Source organism: Podarcis tiliguerta, assembly GCF_965153285.1.
Source record: "Podarcis tiliguerta genome assembly, chromosome: 2".
Classification (NCBI taxonomy): Eukaryota; Metazoa; Chordata; class Lepidosauria; order Squamata; family Lacertidae; genus Podarcis; species Podarcis tiliguerta.
Genome location: NC_139535.1, coordinates 78,529,197 through 78,556,845, shown reverse-complemented (window position 1 = coordinate 78,556,845; position 27,649 = coordinate 78,529,197). Strand labels below are relative to the sequence as shown.

Sequence of the window (27,649 nt, the reverse complement as noted above, 5' to 3'; positions counted from 1 at the left end):
TAGACCAGTTTTCCGAGTCTTTCACCTTGACTGATTTCAGGGCACTTAAATATTCACCTCAAGTGCCATCCCCAGTTTGATAGTTCAATTTGTTTGAAATGTTTGTAGCAGTTTTTCCAATATGGGGAAGCATCAGCAACTGGAAGGAAGCCTTCCCTGTGATAAAGCATGTTACTATGCAAATTGATTACTTGAAGTATGTGGTGCAGAATACATGATTAAGAGACATCCAGCGAACCAGTTTAGGGCAATGCAGTTGACAGTAAATTATGATAGTAAATTATATCTTGTCTGATTGTTCAGGCCATCCTCAGCACAGTTACTGAGGACACATATAACACACATACCTCACCTAAAGAATGGGTAATTGAACTGCAGGTTTTTGTGGTTGTCATTGTTGTAAGGATGATGTCAAGCATGACTACTCAAGTCGTTAAAAGCCTGACCACCCACTTTACTACATATAAAGAGGTAAAGTCAAAATAAAAACCTATAATAAATGCATCTGCGGGATTTCATTATCCATTTTGTACCTAAGCAACTTGTGGTAAGCCACAAAGATGTAGCCTTTTCAAAGAGATATTCCCTAACACTGGCTATTGATTAGCAAACATGCCAAATTATGACATAATTTAATAAAACTAAAAGGATTTAAGAAGCCAAAGTTAGCAAGACTTTTTCATAGCCTTGATTGTAGTGGTCTACCGATTTTTCAGGTAGATGCGGTTTATTATCTGTAAATCATATAATGGACATCTTTTGAAAAAGACATATGAAATGCAAAGTCAATTTCTTTTGGGATGGGAGCTGCAAATACTTTTGCAGAACCAATTCCAGAATACTCCCTTCAGGAATCTTGAAATATATGGGCCATGAATATTATTGGAAAAGTTCTTTGTGGAGTGACAACCACAATTGTTATGACTATTATGATTACTTGGTTTCGCAAGATCATAGGAAGAACTTTCCTCCAAACCATGCATATCTAAAGCACACACTGGAGGCCCCATCAGGGCCTATGTGCATGGATCTCAGTTCAAGTGGACTATACAGTTCCAGTGTCTAGTGCATTGACCTCAGATGCACTGAGGAATGATGATGAGTATAGCCTGATCACACATTACTTGCGTGACACTATGAGCTGAATCAAGAACAGAGCCACACACCTGGAGCCACTCCGACACTACATCCCTGGGCTAGTCTTGTCCCCGATGACTCTATATTGAGTATTGGTATCTTACCCATAGCTGTTTCTTATCACAGATCCCTGTGATCAGTGCAGATTTTGGGGGCAGAGCTAATCCAACAGTGAGGGCAGGACTAGGAAAGTGGCCTTATTCCTGCTTCATCTCACAAGTGCTTTGCACACAGCTAATGTTGTGGCATAGCTGTTGTTCACTTTCATTAATGGTCTTCTATAGTAGTGAGACTGTCCTCCATTGAGGATCAGTGTCTCCTGTAACATGCACCACAGTTAATGCTTATTCTATGATACTCTCTCTTTACAATCAAGTCATCGTAACCCTTTTTAGGGTTTGGGAAGATGAGCACAGGTTCCATTTTTCTTCTTGACTTAGGATGTTACCCCTTAAAAACAGTTTATGAAAAACAGTTGCATTTCTAGCTAAAGAATTGAAACCCCACTGAGGGTACTTTAAAGTTCTTAAAGTAACTGGTGCATTGGAGGGTTGGTAGAGAACTGAGAAAATAATAGTCATCCTGGTGTCTGCTGCCCAGAGACTGCTAGTTTCATGTACTTCATCTACTTGTGGAGGCCTTTTGAACCTAAGGCAGCCTCTGAAGAAATGTTATACAGACACGTGGTCATTTTACAGCTGAATCAGAGAAGGTCTGGGCCTATACGATGTCTGAGTGACAAGCTGCTTAGGAACCATGTGCAATCTGCTCTGATCAGCCTGGAGGAAGAGTGTGTATGAGTGAAATAACACATATCTGGAGTTTATCATTTGATAATTTATTTATATATTCCCATGGTGCAGAGAATACTTTCTGTGAAAGAAGCAGAATGAAAGTGAGCTCTGTGTTTATGTGCAGGTTGCAGCACTGTCATTTTATTTGGTTGTGGATATGAGTGAATGGCAATTTGTGGAAGCAGAATGTGTGTGGCATAGCAAATTACCTTTGGGATGTATAGGCCGCTAGATGTTGCTGGACTATAATTCCCATCATCCCTTATGCTGGCTGGGGCTGATGGGAGTTGGAGTCTAACAGCATCTGGAGAGCCTTAGGTTCTTCACCCCTTAATTCAATAAGGCTTACTTCTGAGTAGACATGTATAGGACTGTACTGTTTGTTCCAAAGATGCAAAACCTATTATAGCTTCAGGTGAAGAGAAGGAGTTTCCAAGGAATGAGAGAGCAAGGTCCTAGTCTTCCATTTCCCCATGCGAATTCCCTGTTGTGGCTGCTGTTGCATACTTGAATTTTGATATGAAACTTCTCTGAGGAAGTAATCTCACTGTTCTGTGGTAGTCTGTAAGGTCTGTCCATATTGCGCATGTAAAGGCCCAGATGCAGACGACTGGATGAGTAACACCCTTTCAAAGTCAGTTTTGGGTTTCATATATTCTTTGCCAGTATAGCAGAGAGCATGATATAAAAAAAGCTCTGCCTTGTTCTGGAAGCTTCTTCCTATTCAGTAGTCCTATTGCCAAACTGTACTATTTTCAAAACTCCCCATTGTCCAATTTTTAGGAATACACAATAGATGTATTTTTCCGGCAAAGCTGGAGGGATGAAAGACTGAAGTTCAAAGGACCCATGCAAGTCCTCCGACTTAATAATTTAATGGCCAGCAAAATATGGACACCAGATACTTTTTTCCACAATGGAAAGAAATCAGTAGCTCACAACATGACTATGCCTAACAAACTCTTGCGAATTACAGAAGATGGGACACTGCTCTATACAATGAGGTAAGAACTGCAAAATGGCATCTTCTCCTTTCATGAAAAACGTGTTGTATAATTTATCATTCTTAATGAACAAGTTATTTCTATATTCCTCTTTTTTAAAAAAAGAAAACCACTTATTTTAGAATTCTAGATCTTGAAATGATGTATACATTCTGAAAAGGATACATTAAGGATACACTGAACGTAGCTGTTTTCGGTATCAATTTTTCTTCTCTTCTGAGCTTCTCTTTTCACTTTATGACCTTTAAGCTTACTTAAGTTCCACTTAATTCTTTGGGATACTGAAAAGGCTTCATATTTCACTTTAACAAGTTTGGAGATTAGGCCCTTACAGTCCAGTCTTATGGATGAGCTGTAGCTGCTGCAGTGAAAACAGTCGTTTCCTCCATGGCATTAAAGTAGCATCCTGTACATGACAAGTAGGGGTTTGTCTCACTTGGCAAGCCAAGCACACTAATGAGACGGGAAGAATGGGATATTGTTTTGCTCCTTTTACAAGATCCAGAGCTGATTTTGCTCTTCAGAAGGAGCATAGGCATTTCTGGTCTGCTTGGCAGACCCCAGTAAAAGCTTGTGTTCTGGAACAGAAAAAGAGGAAGAGCATAAAAGTACAAGGAACTCTTTTACAAAAGGGCTGGGAATTCTCCTGAAAATCAGCCTAGTGTAGTGGTTAGAGTGTCTGACTAGGATGGAGAAGAGCCAGGTTCAAATCTCTGTTCCTTCATGAACCTGGAGTTGTTACATGGGTGGCTACAACCAGGTACATCATCTTACGCTCCTTCAATGAATGGAGGGGTATAAACATAGTTAATAAATGGTATATTTCTGACTTTCAGAAATGTGTACGTTCAGCACTGCTCTGTTCTGAATGTAATGATGAAGAGCAACCCTGAGCAATAAAAAAAGGAGAAGGAGACCAAGAGACCTAGCAGAAATCTAGCTTTGCTATTGCATGCTAGACTTGCACAATGCAACTTCATTTTTTCCTGCGTAGTCCTACTGAAATGATCACTGGAGTAAGGGTGTTGGAGCTGGCCTCGAAAGCAAAAATAACCAGTGACTACTGAGTTTTATTTATTGATAAATTGAGTATTCTATCCACTATTCTAGTTCAAACGTTGAACCCTTCAGTGTGGCCGGCAGAGCAAACTGAAAACTACAAAGATCCTAGCTATAACATAGCACAAAACATTACTGCTATTGATAAGGATACTTGCAAGGTGACAATAGAAGGGTGAGCAGAAGTGAGAAATGCTTTTTTTAAGCCAAGAGAGCAAGTGTTCTTAAGGAAGCTCATGCAAATGATAATTTGATATACTACATTAACCAAACTGTGCTGGAATACATATCTTTTATTATAATTTGTATTAAAGCCACTTTTTGCTCCTAAATCTGTACTATTACCTGTGACCCCTTATAGACTCACAGTGAGAGCAGAATGTCCAATGCATTTAGAAGACTTTCCCATGGATGCACATGCTTGCCCTTTGAAATTTGGAAGCTGTAAGTTGACTTTAACAATCATTCCCCCCCATCCTTCCTTTCCACAGCCCACTTAACAGTCAGAACAGGAGACTTAAAAGCCTGGAACTGTATGTGTGTACACACATTTTCCAATCACTGCATTTTTATTTTTTAAATGAAGATTTTCTACATGAATAAATGTAATCCTGTCTGGCATAGGCCTTAGCCAAAGAAGGAAATGGCTCCGCTCCAGCTTTATACAAAGCACTGTGATAGCACAGCATATAGATAGTTCCTATTTCTGCTTGACGGCAGCTACATTTTACGAGGGAAAGAGGAACTTCAGCAATTTATACAGAGCAAATGTGGATCCTCCAAATGGGAGCAATCCTGTTTTAAATTGAAAATTAATGCAAATAAGTGTTTAATCCATTGGTATACAAGTTCCATTGAAAGAGCAGGATGTACTTACAAACATCATACGCATTTCAGTTGGGTTTTAACTAATAGATGTCCCAGTTAATCATTCCCAAAAGGATCATGGGAATTGTAAAGGAGTGTTTGGAACCTCACAAAATACCACAAAGGGTCTGGCTAATCATATACAGCAAAGAGCCTGCTCAGTCTAATGAAGTGATGGCCATTTGAAGTTCACATGTTGACCTAAAGATCTAGACATCAACACAGGCCCTTGCCAATGCCCACCAAGCAATGATTCCTAGTATTACTATTTCATGTCTCTGCCCAAGCTATTTTGAAAATAATTGTGTAGGATCCCATGAAGTGAGAGAGACCATCAGGAGGAATATTTTGCATCAAATTGCCTCCCAACATAATGGATTCTCAACTTGGGAAAATCGGGTGACTACTACAGATCTGAAATATAGTAGTCACTCCTTCAGCTGCTATCTTGGGGGGAAAGCCAGCTTTTTCCATACCCGGTGTCAGCTTCTCATCCAAAAGATGAGTTTGGGAGTGGTCACAGCTCTGAATATCTTCTGCCTGTAGTATTAGAAGAAGTTCTGTTTACAAACTGACCTTCTTCAGTGCTGGTGAACCCTATCATTGCACCAGCAGCATTAGCACATTGGGGTGTCAAGATAATACAACTTGCTCCATCAATTATAAATTCTTTTTCCACTATAAGTGCCGTATTTTCCTGATATTTAGTACCTTGATCTATTATGGAGGTCAGCATACTAGCTCTATAATTTCTCCCTATTGGGTACTAAAACAGAATGACTTACTATGGACTAAAGAGTCTTGCATTTACCAAGTGTGCAGAAAGGAGTGATGGATAGTTTCCAAACTTTGTGCTACCGCGGTTTAAAGCAGGGACTCATTAGGAAGATTTCCTTGGGAATTAAAAAGGTGAAACTTATTTAAACTACAACAGAAACCTGATAAGGGAAAAAGAAAGGCATTGGGGTTCTTGCCAAATGCTTTAAACTCAGATAATTCTACTGCTCAAGCAGTTTCAGGGATCTAAATCTAAAATCTGAAGTGGCTGGAAGCAGACTGGTTTGGGTCTTAATTGAAATTGCACAAGTCACCCTGGGAGATGTACACGGTAGACAGAAGGCAAAGTATAAGTGGGTTCAAGAGTGATGGAGTCAGACATTTGGACCAAAGTCAGGATATTGTGGTAGATGCTTCCACACCATCAGTCAGGCAAACGAGAGAGAAAACTCCCTGGCCTTTACTTGTGCTTTTTGGGTTGATACACTTGGTAAGACTTTCAGAAATGCGGCATATGCCTTCATATAAAATATTCTTAAAATACACCTCTCAATATTACTGCCATTTCATGGTGTGCATTTGGATAACAGAAAGAAAAAGTTCGACAAACTCACTTCTGCCATGGTCTTCATTGGATTGTTGTTGCTGCAAAATAAAATAAACTGTTGGGAGAAAAGGCAGTCTTGTTGACAAGAGGGACAGGAAAGTGAATGATGTGATGAGAAACAGAGTAGCCAATTATTACTTTTTTGAGCCGTCTTTGGAAATGACTTTCCCCCCCTCTAATTAGATGCTTATACGAAATCAGAGGTGATGTACGAATGGACACGGGAACCAGCAAGGTCTGTTGTAGTAGCTGAAGATGGCTCTCGGTTGAATCAATATGATCTCATGGGACAAACCGTAGATTCTGGAATTGTGCAGTCCAGTACAGGTGGGTGATAAATATGGTCTCTCTCTCTACTAAGCCAGATCAGCAAGAGTATTATTAATGTCAGGAATGCTGCATAAAATAATGGCATATCTCATGAGATGTATTTTTATAATTTATTTTAAATTTGTCCTCTGCCATATGCTCTTCAAAACGTTCTAGTCAGGCCACAAAAGAATAAAAACAATACAACTGAAATTATTGGGTAGTGGAAATAGAAAATATTTTGCACCACCAGCAAGCAGCAGTAATCTAACTACCTAAAGCTATCAAAACTTACACTGAAATTTTTATTCTTGATTGGGATCATATGGTAACTCTGCCTGTTTTGGGGTTCATGTTTTCATAGAGTGGGGCAGGATTTAGCCTTTTAATGATATTGCAGGATGAACACTTTTAGTAAATAATGCTGCTTTACTTCTTTTGATATTTGTTTTAAAGACTTGTCTGTGTATGCTTTTTTTTTTACAATTGTCATTTTGAGACATTTTATGAATAAAATGTGGTATATATGGTAGTCTCTGGGGAGGGAGGCCCACAGTATAGGCATAACCACCAAAAATGCCCTGTCTTTTGAGGTACTCAACCTTCCTTCAGACAAAGCCAGCACTGTAAGCAGTGCTCCAACTGATGACAGAAGTATATGGGGAGTTCTGTGGAATATTCTGGACAATTTTTGGGTGTGTGTTAAAGAACCTAGGCAGCATACATGCCCAATGACTAATTGTGATCCAGGACTTTTCACATAATGTATAATTTTACCTATGACTTTTATTCCCTGAGTTCCACTCGCATGTTTCACATGCATCTGAGGTGTGGTCAGTTGGGACACTTGAAAGGATTTTCTGTTGTGGTTCTGAAATGGTAGAATATCCCATCCCAGAAGGAAGCAGAAAACTTTCTTTTGTTCCGGGAGGCATTTTGACAAACCACCCGTCTTGATTTTACTTGCTGCTCTCTTTTGGGTTTTCTTAAATTGTTATTTTTGAAATGTTTATAGTTTTTAATTTTTGTTGTCCATTCCCTTGGATGTTTTAGCTGTGCAAAAGTTGTGGGAAATGGGTTGTGGGATAATAAGTGACAGCTGGGAGAAGATTCAGTTCCTGTCACCCACCTACTCCTTTTGCTGTTAAAATTGAGCACCATTTGTCCATAAGCTTGAGTGTTACCATTTTCTGGGAAAATAAATCACACTGCCTGTGAAGCTCAAGCATATAAACAAACAGAGCTCAGTGTCCATGACATTCTATAAGCTGCCTAGCATGCATACAACTGCTCAAACACTGGGTTAACAAAACTACCAAAATTAGTTTTATTTTGCCGTTTCTCCTCCTCCTCATCTTAATAATAATAATAATAATAATAATAATAATAAGCCATATTAACAAAACCCAATGGGAGTGGACTTCAAGAAAGGCCCTCATTGGTCTCAGACTGAATGGTCAATGAAACCTACCAAATTATCCCATTAAGAAAGCACCTATTTCTATTTTACAGAGCTGAATCTGAGGTTCCAGCCACTGTAATATATTGCCTCCCACACAAGCATACTTTTCCATGTCAATCATGAAGTAAATAAGCATCTCGGAGAGTGCTGAGCTGTATCAGAAATGCAGCCTGACTGGTTGCATCTTCAGGAATGTGCAAAACAAACCTTTATTTCCATCCAAAGAAGCCAGGATATGAAAGATCATTTACCCATCCTGCTATTTGCGTTCCCTACAGAAATGTAGTCTTAATGGAAGGAGCATAGTTAAAATTCGAGTCACTCTTCACATCATCTTCTCAATGCTGTCAGGAACGAGGCAGTTCAGGCAGAAAAAATAAGGGATTCCAATTTGCAAAGATATCAAAACAAAATTAGCATAATGGCTTAAAAGACATTAATCACTATTATTTATGATTAGCGCCAAGTTCTGCACAAGATGTTTGCACAGACAAGTAAAAACAAAACAAAGCAGGATAGGAACTTGCATCAAGGAATAAACAATATCTAAGGAACTTATCCAGTAAAGAAGAAAGAAAGCTAAGTCTACAACACTGCACAGTGGAGATTGGACCCTTTTGGAAGGTTGGAGAGGCCCTCACCTAAAATGTTGCCACATCACTGCTAAACAGATGCATACAATGGAGGAACGAGAAAAAGCTAAGCTTGCAAACTGTTCTCTCCCTCCCTGATAACTAGATACATAAACATATGCATAACCCTGGAGGGATATCCTGGGGGGAAATTATGCAGTGAAAGAGTGCATAAGATCTCAGGTTCAGTTATTTTAATATTTTAAATCGGAGGTATGAAGGACGAGGGTCTGGGAGACCTCTGCTTGATAAACTTGAGTCTGTGTTGGAAATAGTGAGCTAGAGAGTCTATCTATCTATCTATCTATCTATCTATCTATCTATATCTATCATCTATCTATCTATCTATCCAGTGCTTTTTTTCCTAAAAAAAGATGTTTAGAGGTACTCTCATTTTCCTACTCATATTGAAATACTGCCCCTCAATGTGGCCAAACTTAGATTGACAAAATGTTTAGGGGTATGCGTACCTCTGCGTACTCCCCATTAAAAAGCACTGTATCCATCTATCTACATATGCAGACACAGTAGATGAGTCATTTTTTTTTAAAAAAACAACCCACCCCATTCCAAACCAGACTCAGAGAAATTTAAGAGTGAACTATGACTATTAAAATATATGTTGGGGAGGGAAATGAAGGCCCACCTTTTAAATCATGTGATTTACCCTGGCATCTACATAACAAAAGAAAGGTCAAAGGCAGATATTTTGCCTTTTCAAAATTCTGTGTAAGAGAGAGGACACATTTACCTTTTGTGCCACCTCACCTAGAAGCCATTGCAGTGTCTTCAGCAGTAAATAAATTCCATGCATTAATTATCTTGCTCACCTTGTTGTCAATCAATTTCACTGAAATACCTCAGGGGTTCTTGATGATTTTTTATATAAAATGACCTGACCCACACCTCTCTGGTTAATCTGGAACACAGAATTTTTGCCATCTGTCATATTTTGCAACATTCCAAATATTCTCAGTAGTTTAAACATATCGAAATATTCATTTACATATAATATTAAATAAATACATATTTTGAAATGATAATTCACAGCTAATTGCATTTAATTAAAAGACATATTTTGAGACGGATTTCAAAATGGCAGATTAGCATGGAATCATGGCAAATGGAATGATTGGTAACATGCAAAAGTAACATGATCTGAAACAGACAGATATATGCTTCCTGAGGTGACGCCCTCACCATGCAGATAATATATTATATAAATCAATATCATTTTCTTTCTTAAATTGTCTTTTTCTAATACACTAAACAATCCTAGATTCACAAGCCTTTCACTGAAGCAAAGCCTTCCAGTGCTCCCGGGATCATTTTTTTGGCAACATTTTGAGGAAGTATTTGTGCAAAACCTACTTAACCATTAAGAATGAAACTGAACAAATATTTTTATGAATAGGTGAGAATCTCTAAAATCAGTGCATTCCAGCAGCTTGCTCTCGCCCTGCCCCCATCCTTGCAAATTAATTTATATTTTGCTAAACTAAGTAAAGATAGAGTGCTGCTGTGCAACTTCAGATCTTGGTAATATTAAACACCTTAACTGTTTTTGCTTCTGGCATATGTTTTGGAGTCAGATGGGTAGGAATTGCCTAGAAAACACTCTTTGCACATCTGTTTCACATCTGTATGAGCATTCCCACACACCATGCACTAGTCCCCATTAAACTGGCTGAATGTGCCTTCTGATGCGTCACCAAAGACCACTAGGTTTGCTCTTAAGTATTGGCTTATATTTACTTATAGAGAGTGGGACACATATAAACCACCCTCCATTTCACATTGGGACATGATTGGGGGCACCTGCTCAAAAAGATCTAGAATTATTTTATGCATCATTTCTGGTTTGAGGAGATGATTTCCTTTGATTTCATACCTTCTCGTTTCTTTTCTCTGCTGACATTTGTTTCGTTTCGGTTCTCTCTGTGCCGAATACAATACCACATTATTAGACACCCTAAGGAATTTGATCTTTTCAAGATATTAAATTTTCAACTAACTGTCACAAATGATGAGATTAAAAAGGAGGCACTTGCTTAATTTCTGGAAAACACCATTTCACAAGGGCCATTAAATCGTTATCAGACACCACCGTGATTTTCACTGAACAATTTGCCCTTTTTAAAAGAGGAAAGCTAAGCCAGGAAACTAATTTATAAAACCCAGATATAGGAAGGGTCTGAAGGACATTTGGGCAAATCACCACTCCTAAAACAAAGTCAGCCCAGTCAAACCCCTCAAATGTCAATCTATGCCAGGGTTGCACAACTTGAGATGACCAAGGTGAACCCAATCTACCAGCTATGAATAGTGACCATCCCAGTTACATGATGACCTTCCCTTATTTTTGCAGTCCTAGAAATGCAACAAAAACAAGAAGCTGCATTTTTGCTGCTGTTGTGACAGCACTGCCAACCAGGGCAGATGAGCCGTATTCAGCTTGGTGATCCAAAGGTAGCAGAAACCTGATTTATGCAATCCAAGCCACGATATCCCATAAGCAAAGAGCAGATACTCTGCAGAAGATGTCCAGATAGCAAGATGCTTCTGCTGAGTTTATCCCTATCAGGAGAAGGAGAAAAACAAGAAATAAGGGGTCACTGGCAAAATCTATCCAAATGGAATTTTAAGATGATGGAAAGTGCAGCTTTAAATCATTTGGCATGAGATATCTTACTGATAAAGCCTCTTAGATGATTTTTTTTTTTTGGGGGGGGGGGGAGAACACTTCCAAAAGTCTAAGCCTGGAATTCTTAACCTTTCCTGAATTTCTTGACTAGCTGTTGCAAAAACAATAAACAACATATCCCACGCACAAAAAGTATACTAGTTTCTGCATGATTTCTGTTTGGTGAATTTGAAGCATGTTGTCCCATAGGAATTTCACTGATGTTTCATTCTTGGGTTTCCCCCCTCCCATTCAGGAGAGTATGTTGTGATGATGACCCATTTCCATTTGAAGAGAAAGATTGGTTACTTTGTCATTCAAACATACCTGCCCTGCATCATGACAGTGATTCTATCCCAGGTATCCTTTTGGCTCAACAGAGAATCCGTTCCAGCAAGAACTGTCTTTGGTAAGTGTCTTGTACACTGGTGACTGGTGCTCAGTTGGACTGGTAAGGGTGAAAGTCAGGGAGACCAAACGTAAGTGAAGTCAGAGTCAGTGACAGACAGAGCTACTTCCTGATTGGTTGTTAGTAAAAGGCATGCCGGTTGGGGGCTGGCTGAGGTGGGTGGGGCAGCTCTTCAATTGCCCTAATGGACCAGCCTGCTCTGGTCTTGTAATAAGCAGAATAATTGAGAACAGTTTCCCCCAACCAGTGTTTCAGCACCTCTTATCTCCAGGCTTCTGTGGCAACATCATGGTGTTAGACAATAGCAAGACAAGGACCACAGAAACCAATAAAATGCCGGTCTGTGAAGTCTATGGCTGTATTGTGCAATGCATAAAGTGTTGCATGGACAAAGAGTGGGCCCCATGCTCTCCAGGCACCAGCCGCTCATCCACTGATGGGATGCCTGCTGAATGTAGGTAAGCCTTCCACAATCCTGCGTGATCAGGGTCCTAAGCACTTGAAAATTTCTGTCTGTTCAACAGGCTTCCCTGTTGAACAGGCAAGCTCTGTATGGCTGGGCAGTGTGGGAGTGGTGCCAACAGGGGATGCTGCAGCAGGAGCAGGACTAGCATGCCCAGCATTGCTCTTTGGGTTTGGTCCATTACTGGTGATGGGGCTTCCATGTAGGCTTCTGTGAGACACTGTCAGTAGCTCCAGACACAAAGCCTGCCTTTCTCAACTTGATGCTCTCCAGTTGTATGCAATTGTCTGCTGTATGTGAGAATGGCAGTGCAAAACACCAAGTTGAGGAAGGCTGCACAAAGCAATTCAATTTATTCTGGGAGATTATATATATATATATGTATATTGCATTTGACTAGATTTTCCCTTCTAAAGCTTTATGTTTAGCTATCATGGAAAAGGAAAACCTCCAAATATTTCATATGAATGTAAACACACAGAAATAGACAGCAGAGTTTGATCCAATATTCTGTGGGTGGTCAGGGTGCTTAAATTCCATCTATGTACTTCTTTGTGATTTAGGCTCTAATCCTATGCACATTTACGTGAGAGTAAATACAACTTAACGGGCCATAGCAGACATTCATAGGATTGTGCTGGACAGGACTACAGCCTTAAAGTCAGTTTTTCTACACAAATTGTTATGCAGTTGGAGACATTTCAGAATAGGGATGACTGATAATTGAAAGGTCATATTATTTCCCCCCTCTGACAATAAATAATGCATCTGAATATGGATAGTGCAAGATATTTCTGATTGCTCTGTGTTTTGGCTAACACTTGACACAGTGGAAATATACTGCAGCAGAGATTTAATACATGAAATGTCTGCAGTTGTCAAGGTAACTGGTGAATATGTGATTTAACGCAACGGTAAGCAATGCAACAGAGATACAGACCTCTCACTTTCAGTAAAAGCTCAGCAGCTAGTTAAAATAAAATTGCTCAGCGGCGGGTGAGCAACATCACTACTCAAAATGCAAAGTATATGATCACAGTGGCATTTCCCCTGTTATTTAATCAACATTAGCAATATTTTTCTTATTTCATCAGCATTAGTCTTTAAGCTTGTGGAGAACAGCTTGAAAATGTTGCTGCAGCATGCGAGATAGGGCTCAGAAACAAGAAGACAAATGGAAAGGACTATTCATTTCATCTGTAAACCATTAAGCTGGCTCGTCCAGTTGAGGCATAGCCATAACTGTAATTTGCCTCAAATGCCAAGAGGGATGTGATTCCAATCAGGATTGCCTCAAGATGTTTTTGGTGCCTCAGGCAGAAAAATCCAAATGGCATCCCCTAGTGGTAAACCATCACAATCATCCAATTAACTGACATTTTGCCAGTTCAATGGTACAGCAAGAGTCCTATTCAGGAATTATAGTAATCCAGGCCACAGGGAAAGGAGAGTGGGGACAAGTACGCTTCTCCACATGATGTAAAACCCTGATTTTCCAGATGTCAGCATTGCACAGTGAGCCTGCAGGAGTATAAGAGGCTCCCTGCTGTGAGGCACAAAATTTGTGGGAGGTGATGAGGGGCAGGGGGTGACAGAGCAGCAGAACTGGTGTGCTCATCCCCACTCTGTTCTGCGTTCTGTTTTCAAATTGTTTTAAAACCTAAATAGGGTTACCTTCTGTCCTCTCATGTGGACTTCCTCACCCTGTCCAGTGGTCAGGGACAATCCTCATATGACTTGATTTCTCCAGCTGCAACCTGATGATTTGCTATCATCAGTATTTATGGAAGATAGACAGCATGGGAACTGCCATAAATCAGGTGACTGCATTGCATTGCAGGTGATTGGACTAGATGACCCTTCGTGTCACTTCCAACTCTCTGTGATTCTATGTTACTGCAACATCTAATGCTGCAATCCTGGGTTCATTTGCCTGGAAGCAAGCACCATTGCCCACAGTGGAAATTTCTTTGATGTAAACATGCACAAGATGGTGTGGTATATATAAAAGTAGCTACCCTGCACATGTTCAGTACTATCCGTTTCATTTATGAATCTTTCCCCATAAAACATCACAAAGCAATTAACAATAAAAACAGGCATAAAACAAACTTCAAATAAAAAAAAAAAGAGAATACTTGAATGAAAATAATGCCTGTCACTCAGTAAGTTTTATCTATAGCTAGGATGTGAGGTATCTGAAACTCCTTCCATGTGTCAAGGAGAGCTTGGATTTAGGATTTGCCCACAGCAATGCCTCCTACACACACACACAAACATACAAGCCCTTGGGCACTCTAAAGTAGCACTTTGGATCTTGACTGATCTGTTCCTACATCTATATCTGCTCCAGCCTTCTCCTTTGGTGGACTCAAGTTTTTTGATCCAGGGGAAGGGATCCCCCAGGCAGAGTAGGAGAAACAACTTTTGCCAATGCCTCCTCCCTTGGTGGCTGCCAGTGCCACTTCTCACATGCATTCAAGGGTCCTCCAAACATCTGGGACAGTGTGAGAGGTAGCATTGAGTGCTAGAGGGGTACAAGACAAAAGCCACACTCTGCAGCTCTGCTTGCTGGAGCACACCCCGAGTGGAACTCTGGTCAGGGGATGCTCCTGCTGGTGAATCCAATGCTTGCGTTACAAAAAGGACCATGGCATTGCTAAACAAACCTGAAGACATCTGTAACTAACTACAGTTGAGAGAGCCAGTGTGGTGTAGTGGTTAGGAGCGGTAGACTCGTAACCTGGGGAACCGGGTTCGTGTCTCTGCTCCTCCACATGCAGCTGCTGGGTGACCTTGGGCCAGTCACACTTCTCTGAAGTCTCTCAGCCCCACTCACCTCACAGAGTGTTTGTTTTGGGGGAGGAAGGGAAAGGAGAATGTTAGCTGCTTTGAGACTCCTTCAGGTAGTGATAAAGCGGGATATCAAATCCAAACTCTTCTTCTCCTCCTCTTCTACAATGGCATATACTCAAAGCGATATTGCAGTTGTGAGGTAGATGGGAGTAGGCAACAGGGTGGCGATTGGATGAGTTCTGAAATGTTCTTGCTTTGCTTTGCAGGAGTGACAACTGTGCTGACAATGACCACCCTGAGCATCAGTGCACGGAATTCTCTCCCCAAGGTGGCTTATGCCACTGCTATGGATTGGTTCATAGCCGTGTGTTATGCGTTTGTTTTCTCGGCACTGATTGAATTTGCAACAGTGAACTACTTTACAAAGAGAGGCTATGCATGGGATGGCAAGAGTGTTGTTCCCGAAAAGGTAATAATATACATTGTCATATGACCCACTGTACGCGTTGCATGGGAAACATGATCCTACAGAACCAAAGTGCTTGAACTTGATAATCTGTCCTAAACATTCTCATTCAAATGTAAGCCCCTCAGAGTTCAATTTGCTCTCTCTGCCCCTCCCCCTTGTATTAGGACTGTTACAAGGAATCCAGTATCATTAATTCCTCCCCAAGATGTTACAATTCAGATGCTAGCAGTTCCCTTTCAACTTCTTTATAAATTCAGCAGCCCATTAAGATTTTTTTTAAAAAAAGTTAATATCTGCATTGAAATATGGAATTTACTGCAGCTCCTTTTCAGATTGCAGCTAAGAGCGAATCACACATACGCATGTGAATTGCTGAGCAATTGCATATATGTGTGAAACAGCTAACATCAATTCAGCACCTCAAAGACAGCTTGCATATCACCCTTGTTGCCATGTCAAAATAAGACTTTTCAGTTGAGAAAATTTGGACATTCAGCAGTGAGCCACCAAGGGATGATTCATCAAATCACAAGACATCAAGAGATGTATATGCACGTGCCATCCAGACCCTTGAGTCTGAAAATAATAGCACTGGGGGAAATTGCGATGTTGGCAGAAGACTGCACGTTGCTGCAGGCTTTCTTGGAGACGATGCCAAAAGGTTTTTTAAAAAATAAGTAGGCAAGGGGTTGGATAGAGACTGGACAGCATTCACCTCTGTCCATGTCCATGTCCATATCAAAGTCAAAAACCTTTATTGCATTAGCAAACTGCCATAGCAAAATAAGACAATACAAAAAAGAAAAAAGACAAACTAGAGACAAGCAACCCAGCAAAATTCAGGTGTTTTGGCTGGCGTAGTGACATTTAAGTTACCCGAAGACAATAATGCAAAGATATAATAGCCAGCGCCCAAAAACTAGTATGCGGGTATATATAAAGCACAAAATGGCCCCGGAACAGACTCAGCATATTGAGTTAAAAGTAATAAAAAGATTAAAACAGGTCCAGGTCTAGGGCACGCTACCCTGTCAGAGTAGCCCTGAGTTTCAGAGCCTGCACTATGAATATTGCCACCCCACGTGAGATTTGGGGATTTGCGTCCACAAGAAGCGATTTCAAACAGTCTTCCTTAGATGTAATGGTGGACGGGATCAAAAGGAGGAGCTTAGATCTTATTGGCTCATAAATAGGGCAGTAGAAAAAGAAATGTATGAAGTCCTCTACTTCATTCATTGTGCATGGACATAGACGCTGGGTAATAGGGGTCTTAGAATAAATCCCCTGCAGGAAGGCCGTGGGTATAGAATGGAAGCGGGCCATAGTAAACGCTCTTCTCAAGTTGGGCTCCGTCAGGTCTATCAAGTAGTTGGCAAGTGATCTTACCACTTTCACTTTAGGGAGCCACATGGAGAGGCGAGCTGAGGTGGACTGTGCCCGGTCCATGGCCTCGTCTCTTGTAAGAATCCAGGCCCGGATTTTATGTTTGTCCCAAGAGGACAGCGAGTCAAGATTTGGGAGAGAGTAGCGTGCAGTAATAGTCACCATGGCCTTGGACCATTTATTGCTTTGAGAACACGTTAAAAAGGCTTGCCTGGCTAGTAGGGGACCTGGGGCATTGATTAATTTACAATAAAAGCTAATAATTCTAATGTGGGCTCTCGCAACAATGGAGGGGAGGCCCAGTTCTGTTCTTAACTGTGCTGCAACCGAGCCCTTGGGGAGACCCAGTATCTTCCGTGCAAAAGAGTTTTGTAGAATCTCCAGCCGTTGTAGTGTTTTTAAATTCCACCCCCAGATTTCAACCCCATACAATAACATCGGGAGGACTTTGCTGATAAATGCTTTTCTGATTGGTGGAACCAGCTGGCCGCCTTTTGCATAGTAGAATTTCTCCAAGGCTTTGATGGTTCTGCGGGCAGCCAGGATGGTTGTATTTAGGTGAGCTGACCAGCTAAGCCCATGCTGAAAAATGATACCCAAATACTTGAATGCTGAACAATGTTCAATAGAATGGCCCTCAAAATTCCAGAGTGACTTCCGAGTTTTCATGCCAAAAGTAAGAATTTTGGTTTTGGCGAAATTAATTTTAAGGGAGTTGGTATCACAATATGTCATGAGCCCTCTGAGCATGTTGTTTAAGCCCAGCTTGGTTAATGACAGTATCACCATGTCGTCCGCATAGAGTAATATGGGGATCTTGAGCTGTTGTAAGGAGGGGGCAGATTGATTTAGGGCCTTCGTAGTTGTGACGATGTCATTGATATAGAAATTGAATAGAAAAGGGGCCAAGAGGCAGCCCTGTTTGACCCCTTTATTCAGAGGGAAAGAATCAGAAAGAGCTCCCAGAGGGCCGAATTTTACTCTGGCCGAGATGTCATTATGAATTTCCATAAGAAGGAGGAGGAGTCTCTTATCTATGCTGGTATGACTAAGCTTCTGCCATAGCCTATCTCTGGGAATGGAGTCAAAGGCGGAGGTCAGGTCCACAAAAGCCGCGTGTAGTTTGCAGTTGAACCTGTTTAGGTATTTATCAATCAGGGTAAGTAGAACAAGACATTGGCCAGATGTGCTGTGACCTTTGCGGAAGCCAGCCTGTTCCGGATGGAATAGCTTTGTTTCTTCTGCCCACTCAATTAATTTCTCTAGCAAGAATCTAGAGTAAACCTTGTATGATATGTCCAACAGGCTGATAGGTCGGTAGTTGCGCGGATCTTGTGGGTCCCCCTTTTTATGTATTGGGATAACTATGCTCTGTTTCCAGTTAGGTGGAATCTTAAGAGTAGCATTAATGGTGGTAAAGAGAGATGCTAAGATAGGGGCCCACCACGACTGGTTCGATAAGAATACCTCGGGTGGTATCATATCCTCCCCCGGGGATTTATCCCCTGATAGCATGCTAATTAGTTGAGTACATCTCTCTGGGGAGACTGGCTCCCAGGTGGGCAAGGCAGATGCTGGAAGGGTGGTGACTACATTTACGTCAGAATCTGAGGTGGAATACAGCTGAGCAAAGTGAGAGTGCCAGCTGGCTGCTGTGATGTTATTAACAATGAATGAGGGGGGTCTTAGACCTGCATTAATTAAATTCCAAAATTTCTTGTCGTCACGGGTTTTAATGGCCACTGACAGAGCCGACCAGCGTTCTTTCGCAAAGAGCAATTTCTTATGTTGGAGCAGCTTCTTATAGTATGAACGAAATTGGGCTAACTCCCTGATTTTGCTCTGAGTGCTGTCTGCTTTCATGTCTGACTGGAGAAATCTAAGCCTACTTCTGCACTGTTTGCATTCTTGGTCGAACCAGGTTTGATTCTTCCAGGATAGAATCGCACGGGAAGGTTTCGTAAGCGAAGGGAGCAAGTAGACTAGAATTTGCTGGAAAATTGAGAAATGATTCACATTCGTTGTTAACAGCTGAGCTTTCAGGGCTAGGATCTCAGGGGAATTTAGGAGGACTTTTATGTCTTGCTCCAGGTAGATGTCCCACTTCTTGCGTCCGGGGGCCAGGGTCGATGAATCCTGGGGGTGTGGTGAGCTGGGAGGCCCCAGCTGTGTGTGGTGAAAGGAGATGGCAATTGGAAGGTGGTCACTTTCGGTTCTGTTGAACACATTGAAACAGTATGCCTCATCATTAAATGCTGAGGAGGACCAGATGTAATCTATAACACTTGCCCCTCTAGATCCTAGAAAAGTATAGTATCCCCCGGACCAGTCTTTGGGTGTGCCGTGCAAGCTGTGCAGCCCGCAGTTTATAGTGAACTCCAGCAGTATGATGCCAGCCCTATTAATGGTCTTGTCCTGTGAATTCCACGTAGGAAACCACTCCTCTTCTATGAATAATTGCGACTTATCGGTGAATAAGCTTATATCTGCTCCGATTCTGGCATTGAAGTCCCCCATTATAAGGATCTCTGACTTTGGAAATTCAGCCCCAGATTTATCTAGAATAAATCTTAAATCCTCCCAAAGCTGATTTGAGTGAGAGGAGGAGTAGGAAGATGGATTGTACAAGTTTACACATATGAATTCCCCAAGCGAGCTGTTAGTGATGTGCAAAGTTTGAATGTAATTACTCTCTAACCAAAAGATAGGAGAGATATTAAGCTGAAGCTCCTGCGAAACAAATGTTACCAGGCCTCCACTAGGGCGCCCATACAAGTGTGTTTTGGTCGCAGGAATCACAAAGGCGTCATAGCCCGGTAGGGATGGGGGGGGTGAAGATTCTAAGCACCAGGTCTCTTGTATACCCATAATCTGGAATTTCGCTAAAAACTCTTTCATATCCCCGTCATCCTGTTTGGACGTCCATCCTGCCACATTCCAGGATAGCACATTAAAGCAATTTGAGGAGGGACTATGTGCTAGTCAATTGCTCTGGTTGCTGGTGGGAAGGACATTGCCAGGGGTCTGAGACAGCTCCAGGCGAGGTACTACCGAAGGTATCGAAGGGGTGGTGAGTTGATTGATGTGACCAGCAGGGTCTTCAGTAAAACCTAAGTTGTCTCTTTGCACAGTGGGTTCCTTAACGTTTATATATTGGCTTGAAAAGGTTGCGGATAAATGAGGTTCTACCAAAAGAGGTTGACTGACTGCTCTCTGCATCTTTTCTCCTACATGTGACATCTCTATGGTCTGTACAGGCCTTTCCAGGCTTCCAGTTCAATTAAATGAATAGAACTAATGGCAAACTAATGGATTTTTCATTTGGAGCTCGTTCATTTGGATTTCCATTCATTTAATTGAAATGAATGAAGAAAATGGAGTTCTCTCATCTAGAGTTCCGTTCTTTTCTAAAATGAATGTGTGTAGTTCTGCCACACATCTCTGTGCTCAGGTGCACTTGGCAAACATAGAAGTGACACTTCCTCCATTTCTATACATGGCTGCCAACCAGTTACTAGCCCTCTCATATGCAGTGCTGTAATGTAATGCACTGGGCTAGCAAAGAACTGTTATGAGCTTTTACAGGCAATAATAATAATAATAATAATAATAATTCAATGCTTTTACTACAAAGTCTGCTGCTGCAGCTCAGAAGCTGCTGTATAGAACATGTATAGAATGGGAGATTAGGTGAACAATATAATCTAGGTAGAATTTCAAATGGGGGGGCATGCATAATAGGAATTGTGCAATCATAGGAATGTCTATTCAAAATAAAATTCCACTAAATTAAATTGATTTTCTCTCAGGGAAGTGTGTAAACAGTGGTATCCCCTTCTTCTACACCCTACTCTATCAAAGAGCCTTTTCATTTTTATGGGAAAGGATGCACCCATGCTTACAAGACAAATTTCTGTTAAAACAAACTTATCTATATAAAACAACCTACATATATACATTCCCATCAACACATGTGTATTTAAAGTTCCCCATGACTTTTAAACAAATATCAGAAAATTTTGCCCTTCCTAAATGTGCACATCTGCTTCTGTGCATAAATGGCCAGGAAATGCAATCTCATGGTTTGTTTTTTTACAATATGGAAATATCCATACATATGTCTCAGAGCCGTCCAAGCATTTGAATGGATGGTCGAATGGATGTATTGGATTAAAGTCTATGTTTTCTCATTCCTAGCCAAAGAAAGTAAAGGATCCTCTGATTATGAAAAACAACTCGTTCACAGCACCAGCGACAGCAACTAGCTTCACCCCTAATATCGCAAGGGACCCTGGACTAGCTACCATTGCTAAAAGCGCAACAATAGAGCCAAAAGAAGTCAAAGCTGACGCAAAACCTCCAGAACCCAAGAAAACTTTTAACAGCGTCAGCAAAATTGACCGACTATCAAGAATAGCATTCCCATTGCTTTTTGGGATTTTTAATTTAGTGTATTGGGCTACCTATTTAAATAGAGAGCCCCAGCTTAAAGACCAAAACCCTCCTCCTCACTAACCCCATTAACCATATATATAGTTTGTTCAGTCTCTTTTGCACTGGGGATTGTCTTATTAATATTATTATTTTTGGTTTTAAACACACAGCAATTCCCATTTGCTTCATTGCCTCTGTCTTAAAAGAAATTGAGATTTCCTTATTTTATGAAGTAAAAGTATATTATATATATATATAAATATATAATAGAAAAGATATTAATTCTGTACTCTAGGGCTGTAACAATGTGATGTAGACACCTGATTCTGAACCGTGAATCTGAACAAGAGAGGGAAATGTAAGAAATCCAAATCACTTGTAGATAGCCTATTGCTGAATGTTCCCATAACAGATGCTGTACATGTCAGAAGAGAAATATTTTTATGCAAAATGATAGAAGGTAAAGCAGTCTTTATATATGTTCATGTTGCACATATGGTATGGTATTTTCCATTTTTGGAGTGCTACTTATTTTCAGTTCTTTTATAGAATATATACATCTTTCCAAAGTGGTGGATTCCAGAAAATACAATATTTTTCCTAGATTTATTTTTCTTTCTTTCTTTGCCTAAATTAACAACCACCAGTTTAAAAAGTATATAATGTTATTTACATAAAAGGAAGCCTACTTACTAATGGTACAGGTTATCACAGAATAGCACATTTGATTAACGATGATGAATGCTTTAATATGCTCTCTCGCTGCAGTCTTATTTTAAGCATCAGATTGTCACTTGACTTGATAATATTGAATCTATTGCACATTAAGTGCAGAGCTCTAATTACTTCTAACGCGTTAGAGAAATCGACTCTTGGATTATTTACAGGGTGAATTTTTTTGTTTTGGTTAGGTTTTTGTTTGTTATAGGAAGGAGGAAAAAACAAGAACACAGTTTTGCAAGCTCTAGAAAAGTTGAATGTATTATTTTATAAAACCGTACATTAAAAGCTTTAGATTGAAATATAAGGATAGGAGAAAGACAAAATCTATTATTTCGATAATATTTGTAAATATACAGCATGAGATTGTACATTTTTTTACTTTTTTATGTTCTTAATATATTGTGTACGGTTCACCTCTCTAAGCTCTTAATATGTTATATTTTAAAAAGAAACATATTTAGAGCCTGCAGTTAAAAAAAAAAGGAGTCAGTGGCATTTGAAAGAAAAAGAAAAGACTAAATGTAAGAAAGACAAAGAGGAGAGCTTGGAATTAATTCCATTTGTAAAGTGGCTATCTGTACAGTACTTGCAGGTTGAAGCTGTCATCCAGTGTATATTATTAGGCTAAGACTGGTATGCTCAGGTAACGCGTGAATACAAAAAAATATGGAGTTATATTTGGTAGGAAAATGGTAAAATATTTAAGACAAAAATCATCTGTATATTATTGCTATATTTGCTGATACATAACTGTTAATTATAAGTGATGTAATATATGTAGCATTAAATACAGAGAAAAAAACATACACAAAAGAATGTACAGGAAAATACATTTTATTGAGTAAACTTATTACATTTCATTTTTACTGTAGCAATATATTTGTAGGAACAATATGTAAGGGCTTTAAATACAAGATGTCCATTTTGCAAGTTATTAGTATTCCCTTCAAAAAATAATTCTAGCCAGTTTCATTTCTGATGAGAATTTATTTTAAGAGGGGAGAGTCAAATTTCAGAGACGGATATTTTCAAAATGTTGGAGACACTGATGGGATTTTGGAAGCATTTAACGCAGTGGTTCAGAATCCATAACACATGGTAGTGAATGCATTTTAAAAAAACAATGCTACATGGACCTTCAATCAAAATAGCTAATAAGATAGTCAGTTTGATATCTATACATGTTACAGGCAATGTTTTATATACTCTTTCTCAATAAATCAAGAGGTTGCTGCTCACTTAGTATCTACAAAATGAAATAGTTAACTTTTTCTTTAGAAAAGGAGACTTTTTTTAAACAAAAACTAATGCTTCATTGTCTACCATTTAGTCCTGTCTAAACTTGATGAGCGAATTTGATTGGAGCTTGCTAAAGGAGGATGTGTAATCTTCTGGTATTATGTGTAGATATATGTATAGAAAATAAAATAAAATAAAATACGACTCTTTAACTTCGGTATTTGTTTATCTTGTTATTTTTGGCGTTTAAACTAGTGTGTTCCTTCAGGGCATTTTACCTTCCTAATTATCCATTTTGCTACTTTTTGGTCTGCATTTTGCACATTAGATGTGAATATTACTTAACTAGTCTGCTTTTTTGCTATGCAATGACTGCATAATATCATCTCTTAGTTTGTTAGTCTATGTGAATAGTATATTGTATAAACCTGATTGCACAGTTTATCAAGGACAAGGTATTCTCTCTATGTAGCTTTTTTACAGTGCTTTGCTAAACCATGTAATAATAGTAAGTCTTCCTTGAAAATAATGATACACTCTTATAGAGGACAGTTTCTGTTTACTCCTGGGATAATTTAAAAAACAAAAACAAAAGATGACATTGAATGTTTATTGCACCTCAGTGCAGTGATGTGGCAATAAAACCTAAATCTATAATAGAGGTTGTTTATGGCAGACGCATGTAATGCTTTACAGAGTTTAGCAAAAGCTCGTTATTTTATGTCATACTGTAATTCTAATTATACTAATAAAGTTAAAAAAATACTACGAATAACACAAGTGAATGTTTTTTACTTGGCTTATTTTATGTTTAAACATGGCTTCATTTTAAGACTGATTTGATAAATGATAAGGCAGACAGAAATTTCTTTTGCCATGTTATAGAAAATTTGGAAGGAGTGGCAGAAGACAGCATGTTTGGAAAGGCAGTGCTTTTTTCTGGGGGTACGCATACCCCTAAACATTTTGTGAATCTTTGCACATTTGAGTCAAAATGAGAGCACCCCTAAATGTTTGGGTTTTTTTAAGAAAAAAAGCACTTTGGAAAGGGATATGAAAAACAGTTGCTGCTGCATAATTTTGGCTACTGTTTTATTTATTTCCTCTTTCTCCCTAATCCTTACTAACCCATTTGTGGCCATTAACTGCATTTGTGGCCATTAAAACTGACAAGATACCGTAAAATTCCCCAGTGAAAATATGAAGTGTCACATGAGCTGATAAAAGTTTTCCCATAGATGTTTAATCCCAGCAATTCAAAGACAATCCAAAAACAAAGCACAAAATAAATGTACAGAAGAAGACAATACATTGTCAAACAGTATGTTTTGGTGTGTGTGTTTTGCTTATTGGAAGACATTCTTATAAGGTCCAAAAAAGAAAGAAAAAAGTTCTAAATAAAAGCCCACACAAATGAGAAGGGATTATGGAAGTTCTGGCAATGGATTGAGTTGATTAGTTGTTGACACCTTCTGCCCCTCTGCAACTGGGAGACCCACGGCTGCTGAAAATATAACTATATATATACTGTTCGGTCATGGTTGAAAACTTGTAAATGAATTAAGGGAAGAAGTGATACTTAACCTATCTAGGCTAAAGGTCTTTGCCCCCTATAGCATAAAAGAACAAAGCAAAGCAAATGAAGTCAGTAAGTAAGGAAATTGGAAGGCCTTGTTCAAATAAGATTATAATCTGTTATATGAATGAAAGATCCACAATCTGCATTTTAAAATAATGGTACAGTGGTACCTTGGGTTAAGTACTTAATTCGTTCCGGAGGTCCGTTCTTAACCTGAAACTGTTCTTAACCTGAAGCACCACTTTAGCTAATGGGGCCTCCCGCTGCCACAGCCCAATTTCTGTTCTCATTCTGAAGCAAAGTTCTTAACCCGAGGTACTATTTCTGGGTTAGCGGAGCGTATGTAACCCGAGATACCACTGTACTTCCAAAGTCCATTATAGAAAGGAGTCCCTTAGAGAAGCTGGTGAGACAAATAAAACAAAGGAACAAAAAAGCAACAGCTGCAAAACCATATGGTAGCAGGTACCTCTTCTTAGGCTTTCTTTAGTGCCAGGTCTGCAGTTACCGCTGCTCTCTCTAAGCAAAGATGGAGAAACTTGGGGCACTCCAGATGTTGTTTGATTCCAGTCCCAATAAGGTCCAGCCAACAGGGGCAGGAGTGATAGCAGCTGGAGGCCAGCAAGAATGGGAGGGCCAGAGTGCCCCCATCCCTGCCTTAAAACCACTTTTCACTCTTGTGCTTCCCACCAACTTCCACTGATAGCACAATCAAAAAAGTTGAGTTAAAGCATACCATTGTGACTAGAAAGGGGTCTTCATCTGTTTTAGGGACCTAGAGTCCCAATAAACTAGACCTTGCTTCAGCTTGGCTTATGCATTCTAAAATAACAGCATGAGAGTTACTGGGGAAAGTTCCATTTCTCTTCCTCATTGGAAAACACCAAACTACTGTAACAAAAGGGAATAGCTTAAGACTTCTGTGGATTTTTTAATGTTATTTTTTGCAGGTTTGCACCCACCCATTCCTGTTGTACGCAAACATTGCATGGGTTAGAAAAAAAGTGTTTCGCGCAACCAAGCTGGTGCACAGGAATTATGCAAATGCATATAGGGAGCTACTTTATAAGTCAGACCACTGGTTCTCTTTCCACTGGCTGGCACATCTAAGCAGGATTTCAGGCAGGCGTCTCTGCCTGCCATACCAGGAGACGTGAGGACTGCAAACTGCAACCCTCTGCATGCAAAACAGGTGCTTTACCACTAAGGTACAGAAGTGTATTATCAGTCTGTCAAGCTGCTGCTGTGACACTACATCTGATTGCAATTAATGTCAGATAAAACAGGAGAGGCAAAACCTTCTAAATGACAAAATTCCAGAGGCTTGGGTTCTTTTGTTGCCTTTCCGTCTCACTGCAGGCCCATCTCAGCAGACCAAGTGACTTCCTTGATGCTTAGGAACCCATTAGATTCAGCTGCTGTGAAGTTTTCTAAACTGTTTCGAGGGTATTTTGTACTCACAGCATCACTGTCTGTTGTGCACATTGCGAGAAACAGCTATTCATTTTTTAATGAAGTCCTCCGTAAGATAGGCAAAGGGCACTGCCTATTGAATGTAATATGAAACCTAAGATGAGCTCTGAGCTCTGCTTTTCAGAGGTAAAGGGGATTTTGATCTGCACTCTATAAACAGAAAAAAAATGGGTTTGATGGTTTTTTTCACCTGCTGTTCAAGGATCTGATGTGCCAAGGACCAAGAACGGCACAACAGAAGCTGTTTTATCTGATATGTACTTGGTGCAAAATTTAGATTTAAAGCTTAATCATTGACATGGCTTTGATGCAAATGTTGATTTGTCATCTAATGTGACAGAAATTGAGTATTAGCAGCACAAGGCAGCCAAAGCTGGGTGTGACTTGAAAGCATTGGAAGGGGACACAATTACAATTCCCTGCAAGTCTCTTTGATTTCAGTAGGATGTAGGGCACAATCTTTCTCACATTATTTCTGTCAATTTCATTTTACATTTTCTAACAAAAATATTTGAAAGAAAAGTGAAGAACAATTGCCTTTTACGTTCCCATTCATGTGGTTGATATGTGCAGTGTGTCTCTCCCACGCGTTTTACTTTGTGTTACTGCCATTACAAGAGAAGAGCGAGACAATGGGATAGGGGGATTTTAAAGCCTCTGTTCCACAGTTAGTGACAGTTTGGCAAGCTGATGATCCCTAGTCTTCTCTACAACCACTGACTACTCCCTAAATCAGTGTTATAGGGTAGTAGTTATTTGGGACATGCCTCTGAAATAATAAAGAAAGCACACACACCCATCTCTGGGGTTGTTAGACTCTGACTCCCATCAGCCCCATCTAGCATGGCCAATGGTTAGGGATGATGGGAGTTGTAGTCCAACAACATCTGGCTACATGTTGGCAACCAAAGAAATAAAGAAATCTTCTTCAGAAGGTGATTATGATGACAGCAACAATAACAACACAGCACTTTGCAACACTTCAGATTGGGGGAGAAAAGGCTGGACATAGGGAATGCCCTTAAGATTGTGTGTTTCATCAACTGCTTCTCTCCTGTCCTTCACTGACAGCTGGGCTGTAGACAGCTCTTCTGCAGCATGTGAGAATTTGTGGATTGGGGTTATCCAGCTATCAGCTATCATCTTGTTGACACTAAGAAGTAGGCAGCAGATTTGGACAAAACTCAAACCTTAGAGTGGGGTAGTTTGGAAGGATTCTGGCCTTGCTTGAGGTAAAGTGGAATCTGCCCAAGGTGCCCTGAATCAACTGGGGGGCGGGGGCAGAAATGAGATTTGATTTGTCATTCTTTATCCATTCTGCTGGGCTTTTTATGCCTGCAAATTTCATCT

General features: G+C 40.0%; 1 protein-coding gene across 6 annotated transcripts in view; it reads left to right on the top strand.

Moving 5' to 3' along the window:
* GABRA1 (gamma-aminobutyric acid type A receptor subunit alpha1) overlaps positions 1-23,463 on the top strand; it is a 40,768-nt gene extending 17,305 nt beyond the window's left edge. For all 6 annotated transcript variants that reach the window (XM_083430874.1, XM_083430875.1, XM_083430876.1 and 3 more), the window contains 6 exons: positions 2,715-2,935; positions 4,356-4,438; positions 6,429-6,572; positions 11,588-11,740; positions 15,266-15,468; positions 21,049-23,463. In XM_083430874.1, coding sequence (XP_083287000.1) covers positions 2,715-2,935; positions 4,356-4,438; positions 6,429-6,572; positions 11,588-11,740; positions 15,266-15,468; positions 21,049-21,366 — 1,122 coding nt within the window. In that variant the 3' untranslated portion in view covers positions 21,367-23,463. The remainder of the gene's footprint in view (positions 1-2,714; positions 2,936-4,355; positions 4,439-6,428; positions 6,573-11,587; positions 11,741-15,265; positions 15,469-21,048) is intronic.
* The last annotated feature ends 4,186 nt before the right edge of the window (positions 23,464-27,649 follow it).